The sequence below is a fragment of the Botrytis byssoidea genome (assembly GCF_014898295.1).
Source record: "Botrytis byssoidea strain MUCL 94 chromosome Unknown BBYS_015, whole genome shotgun sequence".
NCBI lineage: Eukaryota > Fungi > Ascomycota > Leotiomycetes > Helotiales > Sclerotiniaceae > Botrytis > Botrytis byssoidea.
This window is the reverse complement of record NW_024065856.1, coordinates 460,685-488,494: the sequence shown is the minus strand read 5'-3', so window position 1 is coordinate 488,494 and position 27,810 is coordinate 460,685. Positions and strand designations below refer to the sequence as shown.

The 27,810-nt window shown below is 36.8% G+C and overlaps 7 protein-coding genes across 7 annotated transcripts; 3 read left to right on the top strand and 4 right to left on the bottom strand.

The window, feature by feature from the left end:
* Positions 1 to 7,798: 7,798 nt before the first annotated feature.
* Positions 7,799 to 9,625, top strand: EAE97_007637 (uncharacterized protein; the record flags this gene model as incomplete). The annotated part of the gene is made up of 3 exons (XM_038878151.1): positions 7,799 to 8,344; positions 8,409 to 9,018; positions 9,069 to 9,625. 3 exons carry the CDS (start codon positions 7,799 to 7,801, stop codon positions 9,623 to 9,625), a joined length of 1,713 nt encoding a protein of 570 aa, XP_038730989.1.
* A 34-nt stretch (positions 9,626 to 9,659) lies between these two features.
* EAE97_007636 (uncharacterized protein) lies at positions 9,660 to 11,102 on the top strand (the record flags this gene model as incomplete). Its single annotated transcript, XM_038878150.1, has 1 exon — positions 9,660 to 11,102. One exon carries the CDS (start codon positions 9,660 to 9,662, stop codon positions 11,100 to 11,102), a length of 1,443 nt encoding a protein of 480 aa, XP_038730988.1.
* Positions 11,103 to 13,306: 2,204 nt separating this feature from the next.
* Positions 13,307 to 14,339, bottom strand: EAE97_007635 (uncharacterized protein; the record flags this gene model as incomplete). The annotated part of the gene is made up of 4 exons (XM_038878149.1): positions 13,986 to 14,339; positions 13,751 to 13,932; positions 13,595 to 13,686; positions 13,307 to 13,564 (listed from the first exon to the last, which is right to left on the bottom strand). Exons 1-4 carry the CDS (start codon positions 14,270 to 14,272, stop codon positions 13,307 to 13,309), a joined length of 819 nt encoding a protein of 272 aa, XP_038730987.1. The 5' UTR covers positions 14,273 to 14,339.
* A 731-nt stretch (positions 14,340 to 15,070) lies between these two features.
* On the bottom strand, positions 15,071 to 17,906 carry EAE97_007634 (uncharacterized protein; the record flags this gene model as incomplete). Its single annotated transcript, XM_038878148.1, has 3 exons — positions 15,071 to 15,208; positions 15,266 to 17,749; positions 17,832 to 17,906. 3 exons carry the CDS (start codon positions 17,904 to 17,906, stop codon positions 15,071 to 15,073), a joined length of 2,697 nt encoding a protein of 898 aa, XP_038730986.1.
* Positions 17,907 to 18,794: 888 nt separating this feature from the next.
* On the bottom strand, positions 18,795 to 19,881 carry EAE97_007633 (uncharacterized protein; the record flags this gene model as incomplete). The annotated part of the gene is made up of 2 exons (XM_038878147.1): positions 18,795 to 19,264; positions 19,329 to 19,881. The coding sequence occupies 2 exons, from the start codon at positions 19,879 to 19,881 to the stop codon at positions 18,795 to 18,797; spliced, it is 1,023 nt and encodes a 340-aa protein (XP_038730985.1).
* Positions 19,882 to 21,313: 1,432 nt separating this feature from the next.
* On the bottom strand, positions 21,314 to 23,075 carry EAE97_007632 (uncharacterized protein; the record flags this gene model as incomplete). The annotated part of the gene is made up of 3 exons (XM_038878146.1): positions 21,314 to 22,767; positions 22,823 to 22,946; positions 23,046 to 23,075. 3 exons carry the CDS (start codon positions 23,073 to 23,075, stop codon positions 21,314 to 21,316), a joined length of 1,608 nt encoding a protein of 535 aa, XP_038730984.1.
* Positions 23,076 to 23,630: 555 nt separating this feature from the next.
* Positions 23,631 to 27,554, top strand: EAE97_007631 (uncharacterized protein). The gene is made up of 3 exons (XM_038878145.1): positions 23,631 to 24,086; positions 24,222 to 24,586; positions 24,642 to 27,554. The coding sequence occupies exons 2-3, from the start codon at positions 24,282 to 24,284 to the stop codon at positions 26,701 to 26,703; spliced, it is 2,367 nt and encodes a 788-aa protein (XP_038730983.1). The 5' UTR covers positions 23,631 to 24,086; positions 24,222 to 24,281; the 3' UTR covers positions 26,704 to 27,554.
* Positions 27,555 to 27,810: the final 256 nt, after the last annotated feature.

Genomic DNA, 27,810 nt, shown 5'->3' with positions numbered 1-27,810 from the left:
GGAGTGTTATGTTAATGTGATCATGTGATCCATGGTCTTTTATCCAACCTGGGACATCTAATCACATGGTATCGACAGAACCATGCTCTACCTCGTAATCGAAATGAGAGGCGGGAAATAAGAGGCGGGAATCGAGCACCCGTTTAAAGAACTTCTTTAATGAGTTACAAGTTCACTTCAAATCAAATACTAGAGTTTGAGAAGACCTCGCGAAAATTTGTGCTTCTCCTGTAGTGGCAAATCCATTACTCAAAATAAAGAGAAATTCAATATAAATTCCCATATAAACTTTTAATATATATATTATAATATTAACAATATCTTTGTAAATAATAATATACTTATTTTATATATAACAAATTGTGAGGTTTGTGTGTGGATTAAAAGATGGTTATTTAGAATGGTGCCAAGGGCCAAGATATTGGCATTAGCTTAGTTAATCTGAGCTAAACTAATTTAATATATATACATAATTAAAAATATAACAAGTATTATAATTGAAAAAATACTTTATCTCAAAGCAAAATATATTTAGTTCTGATTTTTATCCCTAAATATATATAAATTTATTTATTAAAAGCTTTAATTAACTTTATTAAAATTCTTTTATCTAATATTCATTAATTCTATTCTATTTCTTTTTTTAAATATTAAATCAAATATTTATTTATTTTTCCTTTTCCTTTTCTATATAAAACTCATTTCCATAGAATTCTCTTTAAAATCAATTCAGGATTCTGTAGAATTCTTTATACAAAAGGATAATAAAAAAAATCTTATGTAGAATTTAGTATAGATTTAAGATATATAATATTAATAATTAAATGTATCTTTATAAACTTAGATAATTTGATTCAATAAACTAGATATTTAATTCTTTTTAGAATTTTGAATAAATTTATAAATTGCTATTTAATTTTTATATTTCTATTCACAATATTAGATATATTATATTCTCAATATAATTATAAAAAAATATAATTCTTAATCTTAAAGAATATAGATTTATATTATTAATTGAAATAATGCTTTATAAATATAATTATAAATTTAATTATATTAATTACCTCGATTATTGTAAGTTTGTATTTGGCATTATTCGTAGGCTCTATTGGGTATATCTTAGCTATTTGTTCTATTGCAGGTTTGGATCTAATTCTTTAGGGTAATATTTTTGTCAGCTTTATAATTATTTTTGTTATAATATCGAATGGCTTTTTGATTTTAGATCCATATATTATTATAATAATAATAATATTTATATCTTGAGATATAAAATTTAATAAAACTATAGATAAATATAGTAATATTATTAGTTATTGTGAATTATTATTTAGAGTATTAAAATAATATTGAAAAGCGATCTTCATTGTTTAATTAGTATATTTATTACTTCTATCTATTTATAAATGCTAAGTTATGCTGAATAATAATTTAATACTTAATGAATCTATAATCCCTTTCTATATCTTGAAAATAAATTTCTTATTTCAATCAAAAATAATTATATAAAACATTTTTTATAATATCAGAAATAAATATTGAATTAGGGAATTTCCTTATTGAACTATAATCCAAATATTTCTTTCAGGAATTAAAGTAATTGTTTTGGAAAGTTTATTTGTGATTAATAAAGTATAATTAAACAAATCCAACATTGATTTAAATAAAATCAAAATAAAATTAATAAATATTATATAAAAGATATATAAAGAAGTTAGAATAGATTATAGTAATCTATAAAACTAGTATTAAAAGATTGATAATATTCTATATTGGTAATAATAATAAAGAAAAGATTAAAGCTTTTTAAATATATTAAAAATATAAAAACTAAAAGAAATCCTTTTATAAATATAATTATAGTTTAGATATTCTAATTAATTATATATATAATTGAATATTTTGTTTTTTAGAAATATGGGCATTATTAATCTTTTTTATGAATATATTATATTAGATTTTGTATATAAAATATTTTATTTTATTTTGAAAAATAGTTTTATAATATTAATTTCCAATTTTTTATTTTCTTTAATTTATTTGATTAACTTGATGTACCATGAATTTAATATATATATCTACTTAAGTTTTTATAGTTAAGCCTTTTCGATTTATAGGACTATTATAGGATAAACTATAGTTTTTGATATTCTATAGTTATAACTTTGTTCCATCTAAATTGATTTTTATTTATTTGTTTTCTTTTTAATAATATAAAATTATAATAAAATATCTAATATAATATTAAAATATCCAGATTTATATTATATCTTAAAGTAGAATTAGAAAAGATATTTGGAATTTTATAGATAATAAGAATTCAATTGAATTAAGGAAAATATATTTATAAAAATCTAAATAATAATTTGAATATTTGCAGAATAATCTATATATATTATTATCAGAAATTTTGATAATTCAATCAAATGCTGAATTCTTGAAATTATTTAGTACAAGTTTGCAATCTTTAATTTAATTAATTAATAATTGGATTTGATAAATATAATAAGTTGAGAGAGAAATATGATTAATATAATAAACTTCTAAATTGGCAAATCGATTACAGAATAATAGACTATATTGCTGATTCTCTTTTTGAATATATCTATATCAATATATAATCTTTTCTTAGAGTTAAAATAATATAAGATTAAAGATTTTTTGAAAACAAATTGCAATTTATTGAATAAATTCTTTTCTTTAATAATAATATTTTTGAATTTCAAAATTACTACTAAGTTTTTTTTTTTGGTTTTTATAATAATATTTTTATTATAAATATATAATAAACAATTTAGCTCGCTTTTTCTTTTTTATAGTACTACTAATAATTTTGTATAATATAAAATATATTATTATAGATAACCAATAAAATTGAGATAATATTCGAGTTACTTTAAAAATCGAAGGAAAACTAAAGTTTGGATAGTAAAAAACTTATCTTTTATTGATATAAAATTAAATACATTTATTTTTTAATTAAATAATATAATAGAAGAATAAATTAAAAAGTATTTCTTAAAATTCAAAATAATATTTATATTTTTTAATTATAGAAAAAATCTATTAAAAATATTTTAAATAATTCTTAAATATATAATTAAAAATAATAATATTATAATATAAGTTTTTATAAATTCCTTTTTCAATCTAAAAATAATGTTAATATATTTTTGAATATAAATTGATAAATTTCTGAATCCCATTATTATATAAATAAATATCTTTTAACCATAATAAGATAATATAATAAGATACTTCTAATGATTCTTTTTGATACATTATTAATAGAAAAAGCTAGTATAATTAATAATGAATATAAAAGGATATTCAATTATAACTATAATAATATTGATTTGCATAGGAATTGGATATATATTAGGAATAGCGATTTGATTTAATATACAGATATTTATAATTAACCCTGCCTTTTCTTAATATAACTTCTTCTTATCAATTATTTTCTTTTATATATAGAATATTGGAAAGTTAAAAGAGACTGGTTTTATTATTTATTTGAGGCAATCTTATTTATGAAGTTTATTATAAGTTTTGTTTATAAGGATTTAATCTTTTTGATTTATAGAATAAATCTTTATTTTATTCAATTTGAATTTTTTTTTCTAATTTTTATATAAATTAATCTTTATCTTTTTATTTTTTAATATATTTATAAAATCTTTTCGATTTTTTCAAACTATATAATTACTTATTACTAAATCCTTTAATTATTATCTTTATATTTTATTTCTATAAATTATAATTCCATTTAGTAAAATAACCTTTTATTTAATAAATTCTGAATTAGTTATATTTATATAGCCTAGAATATTATTTATACTATTAGTTATTTATAAAATTATAGTTATTATAATTATAAACAATTTCTTAGCTAAAAGGTGTTTTTTTAATTTAAATATAATAACCAATATTTAAATAAAATGATAAATATTAATTTTATTTATAATTATTATTATTTAAATATCAGATTTTATAATATTTCTAAATTTTAGACTTTTGTAAATTATTATTTTTTTATCTATAGGATTCTCAATTATAATAAAATTAAACTTATTAGATATTAGATATGAGAAGAATATGAAATTCCTTTACTATAAAGATTTATAAATTATATTATAAATTGGAAGAGATAATTCATTACTCTTTCTACTTATAGTTAATATAAATGCTTAAGAGTGAAATGGAATAATAACTTTATTCATAGTATAAACTGGGATTTTTCTCTCAATCTTCTTTGATTGTATTACAATTTTAGCTTACAGATCTATATATTGAGATAAAGTTAAGATTCTATTATCTAGATTGATAATCTATTCTTTTGGAATAGTAATATTATTATCTAATAGGATTTTAGTATTCAGTATATTTATAATATAGATTTTATAATAAAAATAAATTATAATATTATTAATTACTAATAAATAGAAATCCAAATTTATAAATTGATTTATATTATATCTTTGAAAACCCAAATTGTGAATATTTATAATCTTATTTATAATATGAATTTCTATAATAGAATATATTTTGAACAGAAAAAATTGGTTAATTAAATTTATACTGTAATTTGTATTAAGGTAGATTATATATATTTTGTTTTAAGGACTATCTAATGATACTTTGATCTCAGTATATCTTCGATTTCTGAATACATAATTTGACGGCGATTTATTTGCTTTAGCTATAAAACGAACTATTTGAGGTTGATATTGAATTAAGAATAGTTTTCTAAATTTGATTAGTATAATATTTTATTTAGATTAATTAATAAGTTGTAAAGAATAAGATAAAATAGCTTTTGAAATATCATTAATCTTAAATTTCACTAAATATTTTGTTGATTTATATTTTCCATATTGATTTTTGAAATGAATATATAATTTATTTTTAATATAAAATATCTTCTAGTAATTATAATATTGATATTTAGCTTTATTGATTTTAATATTTTGAAATATTATAAAATCACCCGATTTATATCTGAAATTAATATCTAAAAAGATAGATTTTGATTTTTGATTTTCTTTATCAAATTGAAAACCCTTGATATTATTTTGATACATATTATTGAATCTTATATTAATTAATATTTTAATCTTTAAAGACTTAAATAATATCAGAATAGAATCTTGAATAAGATGAATATATTATATATCCATTTTTTCATTATAAATATTAGAATCAGTATTTGATTTCTTATAATCACTTTTTAATTTTTAATAATAAATTTAATTATATATATAATTATTATAATTTTTTATTATTTTGTTTATAGTAATAGCTTTTTCTATTTTATTCTCCTTAGTATTATAGATTCTTATTCTATTAGTTTTCTGATTCCATTTGGAATTCTATTTTTAATATAATTTTTTATTTAATAAAGATATATCTTATCTAATATTATTTTTTGTTTTATTAATATTATATTTCTTATAGAGATTAAAGGAATTCTTAGGAAATAGGGAGAAGTAGGTAGATCCATGATTATTTCAGCATTATAGTTTATTAGAAGAAAAGTGTTTATTATTATATTAACTAAATAAACAATTATTAGTGAAATTGGGGTGGTAGATGTTAAATCAATTATTCTTCTTTTGTTCAATTTGTTTTATAAAGATTGATAGATTTGTTTTTATTATTAGAGCAGGTATATGAATGTGAAGCTTTATAGTTAGATATTAATGAGCAATGAGTATTTGAGTATATTCAAACTTGATGGTGCCCATATTCCAGCCAAAAACCATAATATTCTGAATAAACTCTTTAGGATTTTTGTATTAATATATATCTCTAATAATATATTTGAGTTTTTCTAACTTTTTAAGTACTACATCTGGTAATATATGAAAGTGTATCTTCAATTTGATATACCAATTCTTAATACTAGTTTTCAATTCAGCTTATATTATATTGGATATTTCATTAATATATTAAAACTTTACCTTTTTATATAAACATTAATCAAATTGAAAGGTAATAAGATAAATAGTAAATAATCTCTTAATAATATCTAAAGATTTGGTTTTTATATGAACAGTAAACAAGAATATATTATAAAAAATCAAAATATTATCCATTATTCTAATAAATATATTAGTCTTATTATTCAAATCAAAATAATCTAAATCTTGAGAATAGAAATATGAGATAATTGTTAATAAAGGGTTTTATTATATAAAAGTTTGAATTATTCATAATAACTATTGAAATTGTTTTATAGAAAAGATTATAACTAAAAACTCCATTTTGTTTAGTAAAAAGCTATTAATAATATTATTTGATAATATAGATTATACTGAAGGGGATATATTAAATATTATAGAATAATAACCTTACCTTGTAATCTATAGTGTGGATAAAGTGTCAATAATACTTTGAGTTGCCTCAATTATTTAATTATAATTGTTGAATTAATTAATAAATATATTAAATATTTATTGAGAATTGTTTAATAAAAGAAAGAAATTGTTTAATAAAGGTTTATATAAGAAGATAGGTGTTATTTGATTATTTATATTCAAATTTAGTAAAATCCAAGTAATAATGTTCTACTATTGAATTAATAATTTGTTTTAAGTTCTAGAATATTTGGTAAGAAAAAAATCAAGTAATCTTATTTTTGATATAATTTTTTAAAGAATTATATCAAATTGAGCTTTTAATTTAATAATAAGGCTATCTTGTATTACTATTCAAAAATATAATACCCTATCAAAGTATATTTAGATTCATAATGATATTTAAATATAACAAACAAAATGTTTTTCTATAATTTAAAAGAAATATAATAAAAGATTTGATTATAGAATATATAATATAATAAAGAAAACAATCTAATATAATAGCTAATAATTTGTTTTGATATCTAAAATAGGACTTGCTATTATTTGTAAGGTTTGTATATGGATTAAAAGATGGTTATTTAGAATGGTGCCAAGGGCCAAGATATTGGCACTGGCTTAGCTAATCTGAGCTAGACTAATTTAGTACATACACGTGATTAAAAGTATAACACAAATGAAATCAATACTTTTTGTAATTTTATTATTATTGAATTTTAATAAATAAATTTAAAATGTGAATCTTAAGGTTTTAATATTTAGAGTTATAGAGAAGATGGATAAAAGAGAGTGAATATAAGAGCTAGAAAGAGTAGAGGAGTGAGTATAGAAGTTAAGAAGAGGAGGAGGGGAATACACAGAGGAATTAGAAAAGGAGAAGGGGAACGAGCGGGGGAGCTAAAGATATTAGCCGAAAGTTTATAAAGAAAGGGATTTCTATTCTTGCTATTCATTTTTAATTTATTCTTTAACTAAAAACTGTATCATTGTATTATCAATATAGAATATACTAAATAAATAAAAGAATAATCTGACTTGAATATATATAAACTATTTTCCTTTAAAAACGATTACTTAAAGTTAAAACTTAAAATTCAAAAATTTCATTAAATCCCTTTAAAATAGAATTCCCTTGTTTAGTACAAAGTTCGAATTGATTTCATTAATATATTAAAAACAATTCTTTCAATACATAATTGAATACCTAAGATTTTATTATAGTTAATGAAGTAATGGTTTCGTTACTCATGGAATCTGCTACCACAAGGTTTCTTTCTATTGATAATCAGGACTATATATATTTCATTCCCATTTCAAAATTATATTAAAGTCGTTTTAGGCAGTATCGATTTTCCGTCTCTTGTTTCGGTCACGTAGAGACAGGTTGACAGCTGAGTGCAAAGAGAACAATACTGCCTCCATTAATCACAGAAATGTCTACGTCTCAACAGCCGCCTGAGAATCAAACCTTCCGCCTCCTTGCCGTGGACGGTGGCGGTGTGAAAGGCCTCACTTCCTTACTGATCCTTCGTCGGTTGATGTTGCAGCTGAAGAGGGATGTTACAGATCCGGATGAACCTATACCACGGCCATGCGACGTCTTCGACCTCATCGGGGGCACTTCGACAGGAGGCCTTATCGCCATCATGCTCGGTCGGTTAGGCATGACCGTTGACGAGTGTATAGAAACATACAAGAAATTTGGCAAGACGGTGTTTGGCAAAAAGAAGGCATTTGGCATAGGAAGGACAATGTTCAGTGGGAGCATGTACGAGACCAAGGATCTTCAGACTGCTATCAAAATGTTGGTAGCAGAACGTCTTAAACAAGAAAGGGCCCCCTTCAGAGCAGATACAGATAATACGAGGGCTGCGAACACGATTACTGCTCCTCGAGGAGATCAGGCCGTACAGGCACCTTCCTCGTCGTCCGGAGAAGCGGCTCAGGATCCAGAGGATGCCCCGCTCAATGATACTCGCGTGAAAGGCGTCACGGGACACTGTCGAATGCAAGTCTCAATTTCATTTTTTTCTTCAAATCTAGGCTGACTTATCAAGGTTTGTTTGCGCAACACGAAACAAGACCTTCAATTACGAACTCATCCGAAATTATACTAGTGGAAAGCCGGACCAGGTTGACTACGACTGCACAATTTGGGAGGCTGGATCTGCGACTGCCGCTACTCCTATGTTTTTTGGTCCTGTCACATTCCAAAAGTCGAAAGCAAAGTTCTCCGACGGGGGTGCCACAATCAATTGTTCTCTTCCTGAAGTTGTCAATGAAGCTAGGCGTTTGTGGAACAGCCCGCAGTTTGCATGTATTGTTAGCCTTGGAACAGGATGGCCTGCTAACTCGAAGGTCAAATCGGGGCTGCTGGGTTTCCTAGGTCAGACTGTCAAAGTTCTCACTGATGCTCAGAAGAAGTATGAAGACTGGGTACGTGGCAATCGAGAAGACCTCAATATCAAGGACCGTTACTTTAGATTCAATGTTGAGCAGGGGATGGGCCAGCTCAAATTGGATGAATGGGCAGAGACGGAGGAAATGACAGCGCTGACAGATTCCTACCTCGGCCAAGATAAGCAAATGAATGAGGTCGAGCGCTGCGTGAAACTGCTGCGGACCACCGATGCTGTAAATGAAAGCGCACAAAGTTGGTGTCAGGTTATCTTAGAGTTCTACTATGGTCACTAAGTCGCTTAGTTGCTGTGTGCGAAAGTCGACAGCGGAGAATCTTGAAGCAACTTCGTTTTCGCAAAATACACGCCCGTCACGAAGAGATAAGACTGGCCCATCGAGAAACTTTCGACTGGCTTTTTCACGAAATACAGCCAGTGGAGATGTCTTGGACAAACTTCATGGAATGGTTGCAAAATGACAACAGCATATATTGGATCAATGGGAAATCCGGATCCGGCAAATCAACTCTCATGAAATTCATCAGCGATGACTCACGACTCATGAAAGCGCTGAGGAGATCTTCCTGGGCCGATGGTCGCCCGGTCATCAAAGCGTCCTTCTATTTTTGGTACAATGGAACATCGATGCAAAAAAGCCGGAAAGAACTTATGCAATCCCTCTTACTCCAACTATTGGAGCTCCAGCCGCATCTGATATCTATTATATTCCACGAAGTTTTCGCATTTTCAGATAACGATTTCGATTTCGAGAAGTTTTCTACCGAAGCGGAATTGATGCTGGCTCTCCAAAAAAATCCTGGATCAGCCCGAACGGACATCAAATCTCATCTTTCTGATTGATGGGCTGGATGAATATTATGCCTCCGAGCAAAAAATGGTTGCCCTCACTGATCTCTTTCAATCTTTGGCGGCTCTGCCTCGCGTCAAGTTTGTGCTGTCAAGTAGGCCGCTTCCAGCCTACGTACAAGCTTTTCAAGCAGGAGCCGGTCTTGAGCTTCGTATGCTGACGAAGTTGGATATAGAGAAATTTGTTTCTGACAAGCTCAAAGATCGTCTTTCTCAGGCTTATGGGGAACGAGAGATTGACCGCATACAAGAACTGATTGAATGCATTTTGAAGTGTGCGGATGGGGTTTTTCGATGGGTCGATCATGTCGTGGAGGCTGTTCTAGAAGGGATTCGTGACTACAACACGCTTTATGAGCTGCAAAAGCAAGTGGAGAAGCCTCCTGTGGACCTCATACCCTTCTACGGGCACATGTGGAACGGCATTAAACCGGAGTACCGCATCGAAGCTTCGAAATTGTTCCAGATTGTGTGGAAAGCCATGATGGATGAAGATGCAGAGCAACCTGAATGGGCTTATGAACATCGACATAGAGCTGTGACTCTGTTCTTCGCCACGACCAAAGACCCTGACCAACAGGTCTTCGCTTGTCCGATTCTGCCACTCACCACCATTCTGAAGGCTGAGCTGGCGAAATTTATGGAAGGCAGGTTACGAAGTAGGTGTATGGGGCTCCTCGACTTCCATTGTGCTGAAGCTAGATATCGTGGTGAGCCCGATGAATTCAAATTGGCGTATGCAAAAGTTCAGCTTGCGAACAGATCGGTGTCCGAATTTTTGGACATCCGAGCAGACATTCTTGCATACACGGAAGGAACCGGTTTTGACACTAGGATTAGCCTGATGAGATCCTTTGTGCGGCAGATCGAAGCCTGGGAACCTGAGAAGTCCTATGATTTTGAATATAACAAATCCACGGGTCGCCAGACCATATGGTTCTTGGTGGGCAATACCATGCGTCTTGTATCTCAGGCAGGAACGTCTCTGAGCAAGCTTGAAGTAACCTTACTTGATCATATGAATAGTTTGGTTCAAGCTCGCTGCCAGACCTATATCAACCACAGCTGGAACCTCAATACAGGACAATATGGACTGAACAAAAAGTACTGTCACTGGTCCGATTTCGTTGCCGAAGAATACAATAGACCTGTTCCATGGCATGACAGTTTCTTGAATTTGGCGGTAAGGCATAGAGCAATTGGCTATGTTCAACAAAGTCTGATGAAAGCTGGTTTGTCACGGATGCCTGGACCTACTGGCGGGTCTCTGGATAATGGCATGCACAGGTTGGCAGCTTTTCGAACCAACAATGATCAGCTCTCCAAACCTGGACGCCCTATCCTCGACTATGCAGTTAGACCAGAGCCTCGTTATCAAAGATGGATCGAAGCCATCAACCCAGACCAGGTTGAGCTTTTGGTGGATTATGGTGCAAACCCTAACGAGGTCTTCAATGGCTGGACTCCATGACAGAATTCTCTTTACACTCTCACGAAAGGCAAAGGCCGTCTCGGAGACCGTTTTCAAAATTGGGCCAGGATTTTAGAGCTTCTCATTGTGCGTGGCGCTGATCCCAATGCGTACTGCAAATTGTGGAAGAAAACAGGAAAAGGAATCGGAAAAAAATACGATATTCAGCATTGTGCATTGTACATACCAAGTTTTTTGAAGATTATGCTCATCTAAAAGAGTTACAAAATCTTCGTCAAAGGTTATCAGACCTTTTGTGCCAAAGAGGAGCTCGAGACTTCAAGCTGCATTTGACGCGGGTAGGGTGGGAAAATGGCAGGTATCAGAGGAAGACTATTATGGTATAATAAACTAGCTTGTTGACCATGGGATTAAATTTTAGTAAAGGAGCGCGACCCTGGTAATCGAAAAGTAGCCACTTTAATCCTCAACAGGGTCTTCTATCCCAAGCAGCATTCCTTATATCAGAGTTATTCATATACATTCTTGTGTGCCCACATCAAGAGCTCTCACGCTCTATAATGCACGAGATTTCGCCCAGTTCAAAGACGGTCTCTAGTCTTTCGCTCGCTGCTCTATAACACTCGTGCGGAGTGCCGCTGCGATGCCTCTGCTCTCAAGACACAATACGCCTTGTTCTACAAACGACGTATAAAGCCGCGAGCGAACGCAACGCACAATCGATCTACTGATGGCTACAAGCATCCGATTATTTACACGTGGAAAACCTGCCACTTGGAAGCCACTAACGAGGAGAATCGTTTCGTCAGAGGCTGGAAACTTTATTCTCGGCTCTCGAGCAAGTATAGAAGTATGCTAGTCTAGTATACTATATATTGATCTCCGAGAAATCATGCACGGTTAGAATATCCTATATAATGCTCCCAAAGTTGTCTTTCCGCTGTAGTATTAGCCCACTACTCGAAGGATCAATCTGGTTTATCCGGCCATGGCAGGCAAAGTGTGCAATTTCGCACTTCTCAATACTGTGGCTAACCGCTGCTACACTGGATTGCTCGATGTGTTCCACGGTGGTGAAGTGTTGTAGGATTTATATAACACTTAATTTCTCGTCAAGGGCCCAGGAAGACGGTTCAGACCGGGTTCTATACCTGGAGTTATCGGCACCGTGGCAACCAGATATTTTAATTGTAAACGCTTATCGACGGAATATTGGGACCTCAAGTGAGAAAGAGCCCTAGTGGATGGTATCTACGATGAGTTGACGCGGCTGAATTTTCGCTCTAAGTTAATCCGGAAAATGTTACGAAACAGGAAATTTCCGACAAAGTATATACAATTAAGATGTTATGGTCATATGTTTACAAGAGTATACTACTTTATCATATTATATAACCTAGTACCCCTATATATTACTATCTTCTCACCATATTAATTATTCCAAAATTAGCTCTTTATACTTAGGAAGAAATTCTTTATAGTCTATGAAATTTTCAAAAGTTTTATAGCGGTTTTATTTTTAGTTAAAAACTTTTTAAGAAGATTGATTATATGTTTATATAATAAGTTGAATGTTTGTTAATATTATTATAATATTATAATTTAATCCATATTCTTTAGCGACGTCGTATAAAAGACTGCACCCAGCCGCTGTAAAAGTAGTAAAAGTATTTTAGCATTATGATAGAATCTAGATATTCATATTCAATCGATCGAAATGTTTAGAAGGTAATAAAAGCTTATTAGTATTATTGTACTTCAAGGGGTCTTGTTTTAGCGTATAAGGAGGCTCTCTGTTAACCTGGGGGATGGCCACGACGCGAGAACAATTTTCGGAATTGATAGGTTAGGGGTGTTTGGGGAGCTATGCAATTCAACTGGAATAAAAATAGATAGAAACTTTGGCGCGTTTCTAGATTTAATATCACTTGAACTCGAAGTACCTATGATTTGTCTCGTTACATCTCGGTACATATGAATAGACTTTAGATATCTTATACGGCACAAGCACAGAATGAAAACGTTATTCAATGTCATAGTATTCTATTGATTTAGATAGAAATTATTGTCCGCATGCTCCCACGCTGATTTCGGCAAATTGTTTTCAGTTATTCGTGCATGGCACTGAATGAAAGCATGAAAGGAGTCGCAACTTTTTGACGTATGTTATGGCACTCATCTTTGTCTTGGCCCTTCATGCTTGTCAAATGTTAACATTCATACCATGAGAGAAATGCATTTTACTATTTGCCATCAAGTTTTGTGCTAACAATGAGCTCTTCCCAATCCTCCAAGATCTTTAAGGTGGATAAGCATTTGTCTTTAATCTGCTGGAGGCAATCTGGCCCCAGAGGAAGTCTTAATGGGGTTTCTTTGCCAGCAGCCAACCCTTCTCGTCTGACAATATCGACGATGCGGTCTGCGGCCTTCTTTGTATCACCGGGTTGATTGCCATCAACAGCCTTCACCATACCTTCCAAAGCAGTTTGCGTGGGTTCGTACTCTGGAATCGAAAGTGGTTCTCACTTGACATTGGCTTCAGAGTATACTTTTGTACGGTAGTAGCCTGGCTCAATTATCACAGTCCGAATACCAAACTGAGATGTCTCCTTTTGAAGACATTCTACAATAGCTGATTGTATCACGTTAGTGAAGCCGACCGAGAGCGGACTTCTGGAACTTCTTACCTTCCAGTCCAAATTTTCCCACACAATACGGGCCTGCACCAACCTCACCCTGCCAGCCACCAACGGAGCCCATGAATATAATAGTTCCAGCTTTTCGTTGCCGAAAGTGAGGAAGAATTGAACGAGTCAAGTTGATAGGCCCAAATAGGTTGGTGTTGCAGCTTGCGACAAGTCTTTCATGACTAGAAGGAAAGTCATCAGTGAACAATTTCATGTGAAGATTGGGGAAACTGACGTAACGTCCTCCACTAATCCAGCCTCAATGTATCCAGCGTTGTTGATTAGGACATCGATGCCATTATAAATTTTGAGGGCCTCTTGGATTTTTGCATCGAGTTCCGCTTGTGAATCAGTCACATCAAGCGACATGGTAGCTGCACCGGCATCCTTTAGATGTTTGATACGATCTGTAGATCCTCGAGTGGTGGCTATAGCTCGATCGCCTCGGGCTAAAACACTAAGAATAAGCTCCTCTCCGAAGCCGGATGAGCAGCCCGTGATAAGCCAAGTGAGTTGGGTCATGATTGCGCTAAAGAGATGGGTATTTGAGAGAGGTTTAGACTGATTTGTAGTTTATTTAGATTAAAGGATGACTGAGACGGGTTTGTAGGAAGTTTGAGGTGTTGACAAGCTTCGGCTTTCAGGAAATCACATGTATTCTGCGCCGCAATACATACGGACCGCGCCGCAGTGAATCATCAATCCAACATTTGGTTTTTAATTATGGACCCTAATCGAGCAAGTTGGTTATAAAGGCAGTCTCGTACCAACTGGGGATGTATATGTTGTCTGTTTCCGTTATGGGACGAGTAGACTTTGCTGTAACTAGGATGTTAGTTTATTTTTGTTTCATCGCGTTGCCATGTCTGCGTTTGAACGTTGATTCGCAGCTAATTGAGTTTCCAAAGAAAAATATGATTTGTAGGGGTTCTTTGAGTTCATGAAGTGAGACTCATCCAGTTACTACTTTATTTACTAGTGCGTAGCTTTTTAATATAAGTTCTACCATAATCAAGACGAAGATAAATCTATATTTAAATTTGGATTACTTTTAAGCTTCAAAACGATTTGGGAATAGTTTCAAAATTAAGCGAAGATAAATTCAAACAAATAATTTGCGAATAATTTATAGACTACTTGTGATTTGTTTACATATATCTTTAAATTGCCTACCCCCTGGACAGATAATTTGCAGATTATCCACCTCGCGGGTACCAGCCCACGCTAAGTAATTTCTTAGGAATGTTTTGTCTAGAACTTGGAGGGCATGAACTGTTACTGGCTTAAGCCAGCTTCAAATTTTTTGTCGAATATATGCGATTACCTCTTCGCAAAGCAGTACATAATATTTGTCCGTCCGAGAAACCAAAGAAATCCTAGAAATCTCACAATCGACAAAAAAGCGGTGGCATATAGAAGAAATCGGAAGTAGGCTGGTGTCCGGGTCGTAGAGGCTTCCTGCAAGAAAGAGTTAGAACTTCGCTATAGGAGTCATCATGAAGTCTTGTTACTTACACCGACGCCAAGAAATGCGAAATCATCAGAGGTAACGATCCAGACCAGCGACATATTCGACAGGATCCAGCACACGACTAGACGGGTCCTAAACGACTTATACGTGTCGTCGACTTCCTTCGTTTCTACAATAACTTCCACTGCAACAGGAAGCAGAGTTCTTAGCACGGTCTCTTGAAACTTCTGGTCAATATCTGTTTGTTGCATCTCCTCTTCCTCGACAATCTCGTGACCGGACTTCAAGTCTTTGATCACGTTAGCCGAGGGGAGCTTTTCGCTTTGATCTGAGCCCTTCGTGCCCCATGAAACATCATGCCAGTTATTGAAAGCATATACCATCAAAATATTTAATATATGTCGAAGCGAGGATAATATATTGCGGGAAGGAGTGAAACATATATGCCAGGGGTCTAAGTAGAGGAACGAGGCAAGATAATTCAAGCTGTAGATGGTTATTAAGACTAGTAGAATCACGCCAGCGATCCCTGTTCCTCCAAACATGCTCTCAAAGAATGCCGCGCCCGAAGAGGTGTTGATCTGGTCTCCAATGGGTGCCCGTAATGCCCGATAAACCAAATAGAATGACAGAATGATGACGTAAAGCTGAATGAATGCAAATACTGCGAACGATACAAGATAGGTTACTTGCGATCCCTTGGGCCGATTTCCAAGGGCCAGAATGAATTGTGTGATCAAAAACGCAAGGTAAATATATTCAATAATGTGGTTGAATATGGGGGACGTGGTATCACCAAACGGCCAGCCGTGATAGTCTGATACAGCTACAGGTGTACCGACAAGATCCATGATGACAGTAGTAGTAAGCCAATAGGATGATAAGGAGAACCAACTAAATACAACATTGGCGATGTTATATAACAACTGGAAATGAAACATTATCATCCGGATCAGACTATGCCCGGATTTGTACATGCGACCGAAATGAATGAGCGAGTATAAAGAGGCAGCAAATGATCCATTCAGCCAACGCCGGCGTTGGCTAAGAAACTCAGCAGGGCCTTCCGGTACGTCTGTCTCGCCCTTGGCCGCTTTGACATAAGACAGGTGCCAATTCTGTCCTTCTTTCACTACTAGCTCGAAACAAAGAATGCGATCTTCTGCAAGAGACGTATTCTTTTTGAATATATTCATGTTGTTGATACTTTTCTTGCCAGATAATAATGTATGGTCGCCATGAAAATATTGCTCCAAGGGACGGCCCATGATCGCTCGAAAGCGATATGCTGAAAATGCACCGGGGAGAACAGTGACGTAGCCGAAGGAGCTCTCAAGGGGTTTATCAAGAACATTTGAAATCTTGTATTCGAAATTCTGTACTGCCACAAGCGGATTTAATAAATTGGAGTTTCGATTCCCAAGCATAGCGTGGATCTCACCACATGCGCCACTAAGGTTCTTGTCATTATAGAATGCCCCCCATAAGGTTAATAGAGAGCGAGGTCCAGGTTTCGTTCCTGCATCAATCAAAATAGCGACTTCCGGATTGAGAATCCGTCCAAAAGCATTGAATAACCAACGATGCGAGTTGATCTTTTTGGTATTCTTTTGTTTGAGACAGAATAGGAGTTGCACTGGGGGCAAGTTATCAGAATCGTCCGCATTTGAACTGGGACGAGCGAGCTGTAAGTCGGGAGTGATAGACAACTGTGTCGTGAACTCGAAGACGTGGGCTGTTGTTTCCTTTCCATCCACATCCTGCTTTCGCACGCCATCTTGATACACTCCAACAGTTGTAAGAAGATCTAGCACACCAGGATCCGCCTTTTCGAAACCATCGAACACTAGGCACACTACAATTTTCTCCCATGCTGCTGAACCCTGCGTCCAAAACCTGGACTTCTTCAGGTTCACAATATCGCGAATGTTCTCCATCACACCATGCAAGGTTCTAGCAAATAGTATCTTACCCTCATTATAGTAGGTGATAGCGATCAAAAGCTCGGTGTGCCGGTTGTAAATGTGCTGGCGTAGTGTATAACCATTCATCAAGGTGAAATCGTTAGGATCACAAGTCACCGCGGTGTAACGCATCTCCGAGAACTCGTTTGTGCCATTCTCCACATCTATGTACTGGGGCTGCACTGCGTTCTTGATTGCACTTGGTACGGGATAGTTTGCGCTCAAGACTGATCCCTGGCCGCCTTGAATCAGTTTAATCTTTCGAGTAGCGCGGCGCCGGATAGCTCCTCGAGCACCAATAGCTGACGGAATTTCTTGCGCATCAAAGGAGCCGTTGGGGTTTGTGTAGGAGTTTTGGTCGTCGTTTGGAAGATCATGTTGATCCCCGAAAAAATACTCGCCATTCGCTGGGCTGGTTGGTGAATGTTGATACCGCGCCTGGCCAATGCCAGCCACATAGGGTATTGTTGGAGTGTAGCCACTAGGGTCTGATAGCAAGCTTTCACCAACATCATGAGCATAATTTGATTGATGTACATCACTAATATGATCAGTGTTAGTTGACTGTGTAGCAGGATCAGTAACAGACCGTTCAAAAGTTTGTTAGCAAATGTGTTTTGGTCAACCCTTTGAATCGTGGGCGTACATTATTTGGATGTTGAATGAGATCATTCATAGGATAGTCTTCAGCCGAATTATTCCAGCTCCTTGGTGTTTCCATATTTATTTGTTCTCTTGAATCGGAGAAGAATGAAGAAAAGAAATGGGCAGACTGAAGAAAAACAGTAAGGGTATTGCGGAGGATTGTTGAGAAGAAATTTCCGGGTCTGATTGCACTAGAATAGTATCTTCATATGAATGTATGTCTTTGGAGAATGCGTAGCCAGACGTTGTCACGAGTGTCCTTTGCAAGTCTCGACAGCTAAACAGTGAAGCTGACCCCTTTAGGATGCGTTTTTGTTGATATCACCTCGGTGGTGATTATGATGTCTTCATAATGTGTTTGATGCATTGACTGATATTGTGTGTTTTTTCTAGGTTCAGAGTTACGATAGGTATCTATATGCAATACGCTCGTGCGCTAGCGCACTCACGTTTGCACATTCACTCGTATCGCATCAGTTTGTGTTTAAGACAATTCATGAAAGCATTGAGGCTTAGATAGCTTCGGCATATTAAAGGCTTCTTAGGAAGACCCATTAATGCACATTTTTAAAGCTTTCTGGTAGATGCGGTAGTCACGAAATATGTAAGCAAGGGGCCCTGGCTAGAGCCTACCTCAATATTGTTACTACATTGCATAGTGGTGCTATGTGGACTAGGTGGAGCTGCCGCAAGTTTAGCTGGGCTAAGAAAAGAGTGTGGAGTCAGGGGAAATGTATAGCCCTTATTTTGACAGGGACGAAAAGCTAAGCGATTTGGGATAAGCGCAAGTTATGTTTTAAAGCCTTGGTAAGTAGCTAGCAAGAGAAGTATATCAGGCCAATTAGCGTAACAGCGTAGACTATCACTTTCTGGTAGATGTAGATTCAAGTGGGCTTAAAAAATCTTCTTTTGATAATATGCTCTTGATTGGATCTGATCTCTATAACTAACTATTGTAGGGGATTTATGCTGCAGACTTATCACTCAAGAGTGGCTTGAAACAACCAACCTTCATGTCAAGTATGTGTTTTTGTTTCCTCATGTACTCTATCTGCCTTCCAGTCAATGGGAGGGTAAGACTAGTAAGGGCTGTTTTCATATGCAAATTGATCATTCCTGACGGATTGCAGATACTATGATCTTCTTTCTTATCAAATTTCCCCAAATCGTGTATTATGAGGCCTGACAAGCGTGTATAAGTTGCTGCAATACTCTCATAGATATCAGGTGCTTCTGGTAGTGGCCAGAGTTTTGATTTACAGAGGCACCATGTAAGCGACCCGAGGATTATCGATTCGCACCTATGCGGTCCCATCCAAACAGCGTGTCGACACCATCGTGGCTTCTCATTCTCAACTAGTAGGTGGCGAATCAAGTCCTTGAATGGCTGTAGCAACGAGCACAGTACATTTTCTCGAACAGAGTGAATATGTTCTTGCCAATGGATCAGTACTTTGGTTCTTCACACTGGCATCAATGGGAATTCTTTAAGACGTACCTAGTACACCAGGAGGTGTTTGCGTGTTGCTACAGGATAATGCATCGTCAAAGTCTGCAGTGTCGAACTCCAGCAAGATGTGACGCGATACGATCCGGAATAGCGATACACTACCCAGTTCCCACGCAATCCACAGCACCCTCAGCATCGGTGTGTTAACATCTTCAACCAAACTGGCGACATGGTTGATCCAGATTTCTGCCCATGGCCGAAGTACTTTGGTTGCATCATAATAGTGCACTACGGCGGTTAAGTGATAGATCTCATCAAGAGAAAGGTCCTGTAAAGTCTCATCGTAATTGCCATGTATTATCGAAAGGAAAAGGCCCATGGTTTTGGAATTGTCTTCTGGTAGTCGTACGATCCATTCACCGACAGCTGCTCTTGTGCTGGGCTCCCGTTCCGCAAGCCCGCCATACAGCATACGCTCGAATACTGGGGAAGCACGGGCTAGTGTTCTCGGATAGACAATGTAGCCGTCTGTTGCGCCGTCTGGGCCGATTCGAAGAGTGAGATCGCCCCAAGGGTCGAGCCTGATAGTGCTTAAACTCATGTTTGAACCAAAAAAGCAGGAATTTGACAGAATTGCAGAAAGAGAGATTCTGAGAATGCCCGATTTATTTCTCAAATTATATATTACTCCCTTCCTCTCTTTTATATTCGTATTGCCTAATAACATACGAGTTTTTGGTGGGTTTCTGTATATAAGCTATTCTAGCTATTCCATCGTGTTTTGCAATCGAGCTTTAAATGTATATTTTGGGCATATGCCAAGAGACAATGCATTGCGGCTTGCGGAAAACACTAGAGGTTACACCGGCGCCATAAATTGCACAAATAGGGAGTACCAAGAGGTAATGGGGAGCCCTTGACGAGAAAAAGGCTAACCGTTACCGCCTTGAATTAGAGAGCAATTTTCATGCGCCAAGTGAAGTACCCCTCGATGCCGAACTTTACAACATAGTGACTAAAGAAAGGAGTTCCGAGTTGTGGTACTTGAGCCAGCTTCATAATTCTACCATATTTCCAAGAGTCTAGGTGCCCTCCTACATTGTCGCATATACAACATGAAAGGGCGCAAGGACAAATGATAATCTACGACTTTGCAGTACGTCAAACTGTCCTTTTTTGCCTCTCTTCCATCTGGCTTCGAAATTTTCCAGCCTAGAAGCAACAGAACAAATCAAATCAAAACCAGTAAACAGCAATTGCTAGCACTCATCTGATCTATGCATGCCCAGTATCAATGATTAATTGAATGTACCTTGCATTGCCCACTAAAGCAAGAAGATGACTCCTGGCGAGAAGCGTTCCCAATCATTGTCCAAGCCTCTGCACGACATAAGGTGGAATTTCACAGTAACCATTTTAGTAAATCTACGACGGCACCAATGAGAAGCAGAAGGTTTGACTTGAGGTGGAGTTTAAGTAGTTTTAGCCGATGCCAATACCGATGCTAATGCCGATATCTCGGAACTCCACTTATAGGGACTGAGCCACGTGCAGGCTTAACCGTTCTGAGAAATCTACGGATGCACCAATCACAAAGCAGGTCTGGAAATCAATGAATATTGTAGATGCAAGTAATTTCTAAATAGGTCCTTCCTACTCACAACCATGACAAGACGTTCTATGAAGTAATCTTGGTTCACCACGACTTCTATCTCAAAAGAAAGTGGTGATTAGTCAGAGCTTACTACCGCTTTCGACAACCCTTTAACAACAAAGAATAGGTCAAATTTTGAAAGCACTGCAGCCAAATCACAGCAGGGAGCTTTTTCAGTTGTGTTTCTTTTGGTGGCATCACTGGTGACTTACATCATCTTTCCATACAATTTTCAATGGTTCTCATTGTATTGAATACACCTTGGACGACATGGTATAGGGGAGTGGAGGTAGGCATCACGAACCATGAACTTATGTCAACTTCAAATCTTTTATTCTTTTATCATTATATATTTGTATCCTTGTTGTAGAAGTTACCTTTATGGTTCGATGTTTCTAGCTAGTGAAGCAATCGAGTTGTTTGGCGAAATACATTGGATATTCATCTCCGAAAGAATCTTGGCCATGTGAAGAATGCCCTTACTATTCTGTCTGGTGTCCAATCCAAGATCCGCATGTGCTATGATAGAGGCCTCAAAAATCTCAGCAATATCCTTGCTATCCCAAAATCCTTCCCTCGTATCAAGCAGCTTAAGAGCGCTGATAATTCGCTGCAGCAATCCCAAATCACCCGTTAAATATCCAGCAATCGTTACATAGGGTAAAACATCGGCGCCAAACGTAATGAGAGGCCGTGAGGAAGGACCCCTCAATTTGATGATCGAGTCGACTTCAGGTAGGAACTCATCCAAGACATCGATTGCAGGAAAGTCTTGGCCGCTGAATGTCCACGGCTCTTTGTCTAACATAGCAGTCCATGTCTTTTGCAAAAGACGTATCTTGGACGCGTCGGATAAATCCTTAGATGATCTTGGAAGAGAAGCGCGTTCGAAGATATACTGATCAAGACGGGCGCTCCATTGCCAAAATTGCTGGTATATCTGTTGATAAGCAACCTTTTCATCCCAGCCAAACATATTCAAGAAGTACTCAGGCGGCTGATTAGGTCGTATATCGCCATGAGACGGCCTGCTTTTAATGTTACTATACGCTTGTTGATAAAACATATCATGAGCAATCTCAAACGAATGAAGCTCGTCTCTAGCAGCATCCAATGTCATTATAGGTGTAAGTGACTGTAGCTCGACTTTGCCGAGGTCCGGAGTTGCACGTGAGATGTTTATGAGCGGAACCACTTCACTGTCTGTGAGAAGATGCGTCTCCAGACTAAGGCGGGAAAATAACACAGCGATTTGGTCTATATTACGCTTGTTTTGACCTGTAGATGATATTTCTTGGTGCAACGCCACTGGAAGACGACCTTTTCGGGATGTTAAAGAGCGACGCTTCGTTTCGGGAACCAACAAAGACACGAGCAAGCCAACTCCCGATTCTAAGTGCTTAAGTGACTCAGCATATCGTCCTCGAACATTTTCAAGGCATATAAACAAGATACAACAAGCTAGAGCGGCCTCAGCATCCTCAGGTGTCGCCTTGGACAAAAGAGGTTGCAAATGCCGAATTGCCATATTATAGTGCAGTATAACAGATCTTTCGTGCTTTGTTGCAGTTGCAGCGCTGCAATTGGCTGTTCTTTGTGTTAGAAAGTCAATATGAGCAGCTGCTAATGCTATCAAGGCATAGCGTGTTGCTGCAATCTGCGATAATGACAGAGGGAGGAAGTCGACCCAAAAACTTGTCCTTGTCGTTGAATCGGACAGATCCTGAATCGTATATTGAACAGCATGATTGAAATACAGATCTTGGTTGTTCGTATCTGTGAGCAGTGACTGTTGGGGCTGAACAAGTTGAATTGTGTTATACTCTGGATGCCCTTCATGATGGGGCACACTCGTCTCGCGCATGAGGTCATAGCCATCGCATTTGACCCGGTCTTGACAGCAACGGTGGCATGTCGGCTTCGCTTCGTCGCATTTGAGATGCCTGTTCTTGATGGACAGACAATGTCAGAGTCCCTGAGAGCATGTCCAAATCCTTCGGATTACTCACTTGCTGTTAGATTAGATGTTAGTCACGGATCTCGGCGAATAAATTGATTGGAATGAATCCGGAAGAGAACGGAACCGACCACGTTTTACATCCAGAACGTACTCTTGAAGCCCGAGCTCTCTTGCGCTTCATCGGTTGACTATGAATTGGATTATCGCGGCTGTTAACTGACGCCGCCATAACATAAGGTTTAGGCACACATCATGGTGTTCAAGTGGTCGAGCAAGTTATCGAAATTGTTTTACGAGAGGATTTTGATTCCTAAATAACTATTTCAACGTTGCCACAGACTGTCATTGCGCCGTGCTCAATCCATAGACAAGACCACTTAGTGGCTGGGTACTGTAAATGCTCCACACTAAGTTGAAGTATCTCTCAAATGGAGCTTCCAAGGTTTCCACTTGTGATTAATAAGGTTGAAGGTGGAGCGTACCTACCTACAGAGTAGGTAATTGTCAACGCTTATTTCTGGCTTCCAAGGTTCCTTCTGTGTTAAAGCCACAGCATTATGAGGTCGAGGTCAGTCTTATGATTTACCCCACCTGCTTATTAAGCCACAATTAAGTCATGAGTTAATACCTCGAAATCAAGGCCAAAGCGGCTATCGATATTATGTAATCACCAAGGAGTCTGAGTACATGATAGATCAAGGAGCTCAGCTTGCGGCTCTCTAAACCCCCTGCTCGCAAGTTCGCAATTCGCCTGAATACAACTCATTGGCTGAATGAGCCTTAGCCAAGGCCAATGCCACTACAAGTTCGTTGGAACAGGATTGACATGCCTGTCTATCATGTAGTAGTGCATTCGCAATATTTTGAAATGCTCATCACCCCTTATCATCTTTCTCATTGTGCTGCTGCTATCTGAGCATTCGTTCTCCATACTCCATTGACATTTTGCCGTCGCAAACGGGGTCGATTTCATTGTATATATCTTAAATTTTCGAGTACATCCTATGTACTCTGTAATCATTACCAAAGCTCGGGGAGGTTTGGATGGAATTCGAGTCCAGCCTTGTCACTCATAAGGCTTGGTGGTAATACTCCTCTCCTTCTGCGACTCAATGTTCATGGTAGGATTTTCAATCCAGCGTGAATTCTCTCGATAAGTCATTGGTTTATAGGGGCAACTGGGAAATCTTTGGTGATACTTTCCATTTATGTATATTCCATGAGCTACTTGCGACTAGACCACTCTCTTTCATAAGAAATTTGGTTAGCTTGTTGTCGAACATTGCGAACACGACTGGTACCACAAAATTCTGATTTCTTATGGCAGTCTTATGACCTTTTGATTTCCTTATACTTCGGAGGGGTTCAAGGGACCCATTGAGTCAGCATGGCTACCCCCAATGCCGACTCGTCCGATATCTCGGCAGAGGAGTGCGAGCGCTGTTTTGCCTTTTTACAAACCATTGACGGACAAGAGTTTCTACAAGCATGTTACGAGGAACGCGAAGAGCGAAAACGTATCAGCAAACCAAACACCATCCACGGAAAACTCTTGAAACTCTCTGAGGTTCGGAAGCATCGCGAATGGGAAGCACACAAACGCGATATCTTCTTCTTTTACATGCGAAATTACAGCTCCGCAGGCATATTACGAGAGATCGTTGCGACAGGCTACCGGTTCTCAAGTCAATCGTAAGTACAATAATTTAGGTCTCACACGATAATTAGTTAATATATACTTTAACAGACCTCGAACTTGTGACAATAGATTAGAGGCATGGGGCTACCCTCTTAATCCACATTCCAGACAGATATTTTTGAGTCGACTACGAGAGAAAGCAGCAGCTTGGGAGAGAAAATTTCAACTTGACCTTCGGAATGATCTCTCGGTAGTATCTGACCTATCGAATTTAGAAACAGTTGCTGTTCCCAGTCATATCCACCTCAATGTATTCAACACACCATTTGGATTTGAAGATTCTCCAACTCTTGGCACGACTAAAGGAAAGACAATAACCGATGTCATAGAACCACTTGACCACAAAGCGTCGAAATCCGTTATGCCACAAGGCTCTACAATTCTGGACCATACTTTCCAATTGGATAGTGTTTCGCCGAGAAATTTTGACGAAGTCACCAATGGGCAAATTCCAATGGACCCTGGCTTGCCTTCTTCGGCAAGTTCATTCATCTCACAGGAAGTCATTGGCTGGGCCGAAACTCAAAACAATAACGATGTATCCCCCAAATATATCAACCCCAGTGTGTTAACTGCACCACCAATCTCGTCTGTCACATCTGATGCCGATTCTGGCTATTACTCGATGGAAGTGGTAGAGAAACTCTTAGGGTATCAAGAAGTAGATGACAGCATACAAGAGGAACAGGAGGCCTCTGTTGATGGAGAATTTGACATGGTTGACCCTAGACCTGATAGTCCGGATCAAGCTTATTACCAACTCTTCGACGCTAACTCCATGATTCCATCGAATGAAATGAACTCTCTTCTACGACAGAAGCTAGATTCTCCACGTCGATCATCTATACTACACACGATTCCTTGCAGGAACGATCACATGGATATTGCACTCGGCAAGAGAACTGTATGCGAATGTGGGGTTACTCAAGTCCATGCTGTTTGCCTCTGCATGATCGATTTACCTGACCATCAAATTCTCACAATACTAGGACATGTCTTCAGCAAAGACAAGATTGATGGGGCAGGAAATACTCCACTCCACTATGTTGCAGCAGCTGGGCGAAAGGATGTCCTTGAATACATGATTACGTCAGGCATTGACCCAGGACGATTGAACACTATTGGCCAGAGCTTCTTACATGTTTTGGACGCCAGCCGTTTTAGTGATGATTTGATCAACTTTCTTACGATGTTCAAAGATACTGGTTTACTGGAGCAACGTGATCATAATGGTCGAACGGTTCTTCATGGTCTTCTTCGAAATCCAATACTGCCCCACGTGTACCATGACCTAGTGGATTTTTACCGACCCGAAAGAGCAATACAATTTTCGCTTCGGGACAATCAAGGTCTGACAGCAGCACAACATATTCGAAACGTTGCTGAAGCTCAAAATCCTTATGCATCATATGGCCATGTCGGCTACGCTCAAGCTATAGTAGTCTACGAAAATATCGCCAATCGATTCATTACACAAACTGAAATCCCTGGTAACTCTATTGAGGAGACACAAAACCGTATTGCGGTTCTTAGAAATTCCAACCCTGATGTGGCGGATTCTGTTCCAAATACCGAGGATAGTACGGGTAGTAATGCTCTCCATTGCTTGGTCCTACCACCCAGAACTTGTACTCTGGAAGATACCGAAAGAATCCTCGATAAGCTAAAGCAGTACATATTTTTCGGAGCAGACATCAATCATTATGATCAAGCCGGTAGAACACCGCTTCTCGCAGCCATCATCGAATCTACATCTCCCACAAATGAATCCGCCACCAAAGCAGTCGTCGAATTACTTTGCCAGAGGGGTGCTAATGTCTTTCAGAAGGATCGAGATGGCCACACTGCATTATACCACGCGATACGCAAAGGTTATTGTGACTGTGTTGCCATTCTACTTCAGCACGGAGCTCATGTGAATTGTAGAGCACCAAATGGACGCAGTTATCGAATGGCTGCGCAGGATTATTTACAGGAACATCTATCAGCAAATGATCAGGAAGGATTTAATAAATTACAAAAACGACTGGCTGTTGTATCAGCCTTGGTCGCTTATAGAGCTGTATTGGAGCCAACTCTACTCCAAGCCTGGGGTGTTGATGAGACGTGAGAGTAATTGAGGGAAGAGATACATTGTTATCGTAATTCCATTAACTGTGAGGCTATGATATGGTGACGGTCTAATCAAGCGAGCGGTGGATTTTGGGTTGAGAAGCCTTTCAATCGTCTCCTTCCACACGACTACCTTGTTCTTACCTCAAATTGTCTACAACCTCTCAAACACTGACTGGCGCACACTCGATTCTCCACATCTAATACCGCCAGAACTCCAAGTTTGGATAGATTCCCTCTGAATTTCGCGACGATTTTGGCAATCCTCACTCAATGGTACACTTTTGAACGAGTCATCAATATCTTCAAAATTCCTGAGACGTATCATGTAGCTTCAGTATATAAGCCAATAAAGGGGTCAGAAAAAGCAGAGTTCTCAGTGCCACTAAGCTCGCCGAAGAAAAGATACTGGAGATGAATGGGGGAATTAGTACATAAAGGGAAGCTAAGCGAAAGATGGAGTAATTTATTGCCTGAAGATCGGTATCTCCAGCAAACTCGTCTGGTGACATGATATACAATATATATGATAGATAGTGAGCCAGTTGGCTGAAGGGTTTGGCCAGGAAACAAGTAATTGTAGCCTTGGTCTCTTTGTCGAATATTTCTCATGAGATTATATATCCATGCATGGAATCTTCAAATGGTTCTAACAATTGCGAGTTTATTTGTCTCTTAGGATGTCATAATATTCGATGGGCGACTTCCAATTTAATGTATATTCAAGTATGGATCTGAAAGTCTGAGGGTGCAGCTGATCGCACAAGACGAAGTTGGTTAATGATTTTGGATTAATAGAATAAGAGAAATTGTATTTATCCACTCAGAGTATAAATCAAAAGTTCCTCATGTCATTAAGCTAGAGTCTTCTGGGCAAATGTATAACTAGCACTCGCTTCATTGCTCCAATCTCCCTTGTTTACTCAGCCCTTATCATATCACTAATCCTCCCACTCCTCTCATTACAAACCACCCAACCACCCAATCCAACCCTCCTATTCTCCAGCTCTCAAAGCAACAAAGCACTGAAAATGCGGCATCTTCAAAACTTCCCTAAGATACATCCCCTCCACCAAAGCATCCACAAACCCCACTCACTCCAGCT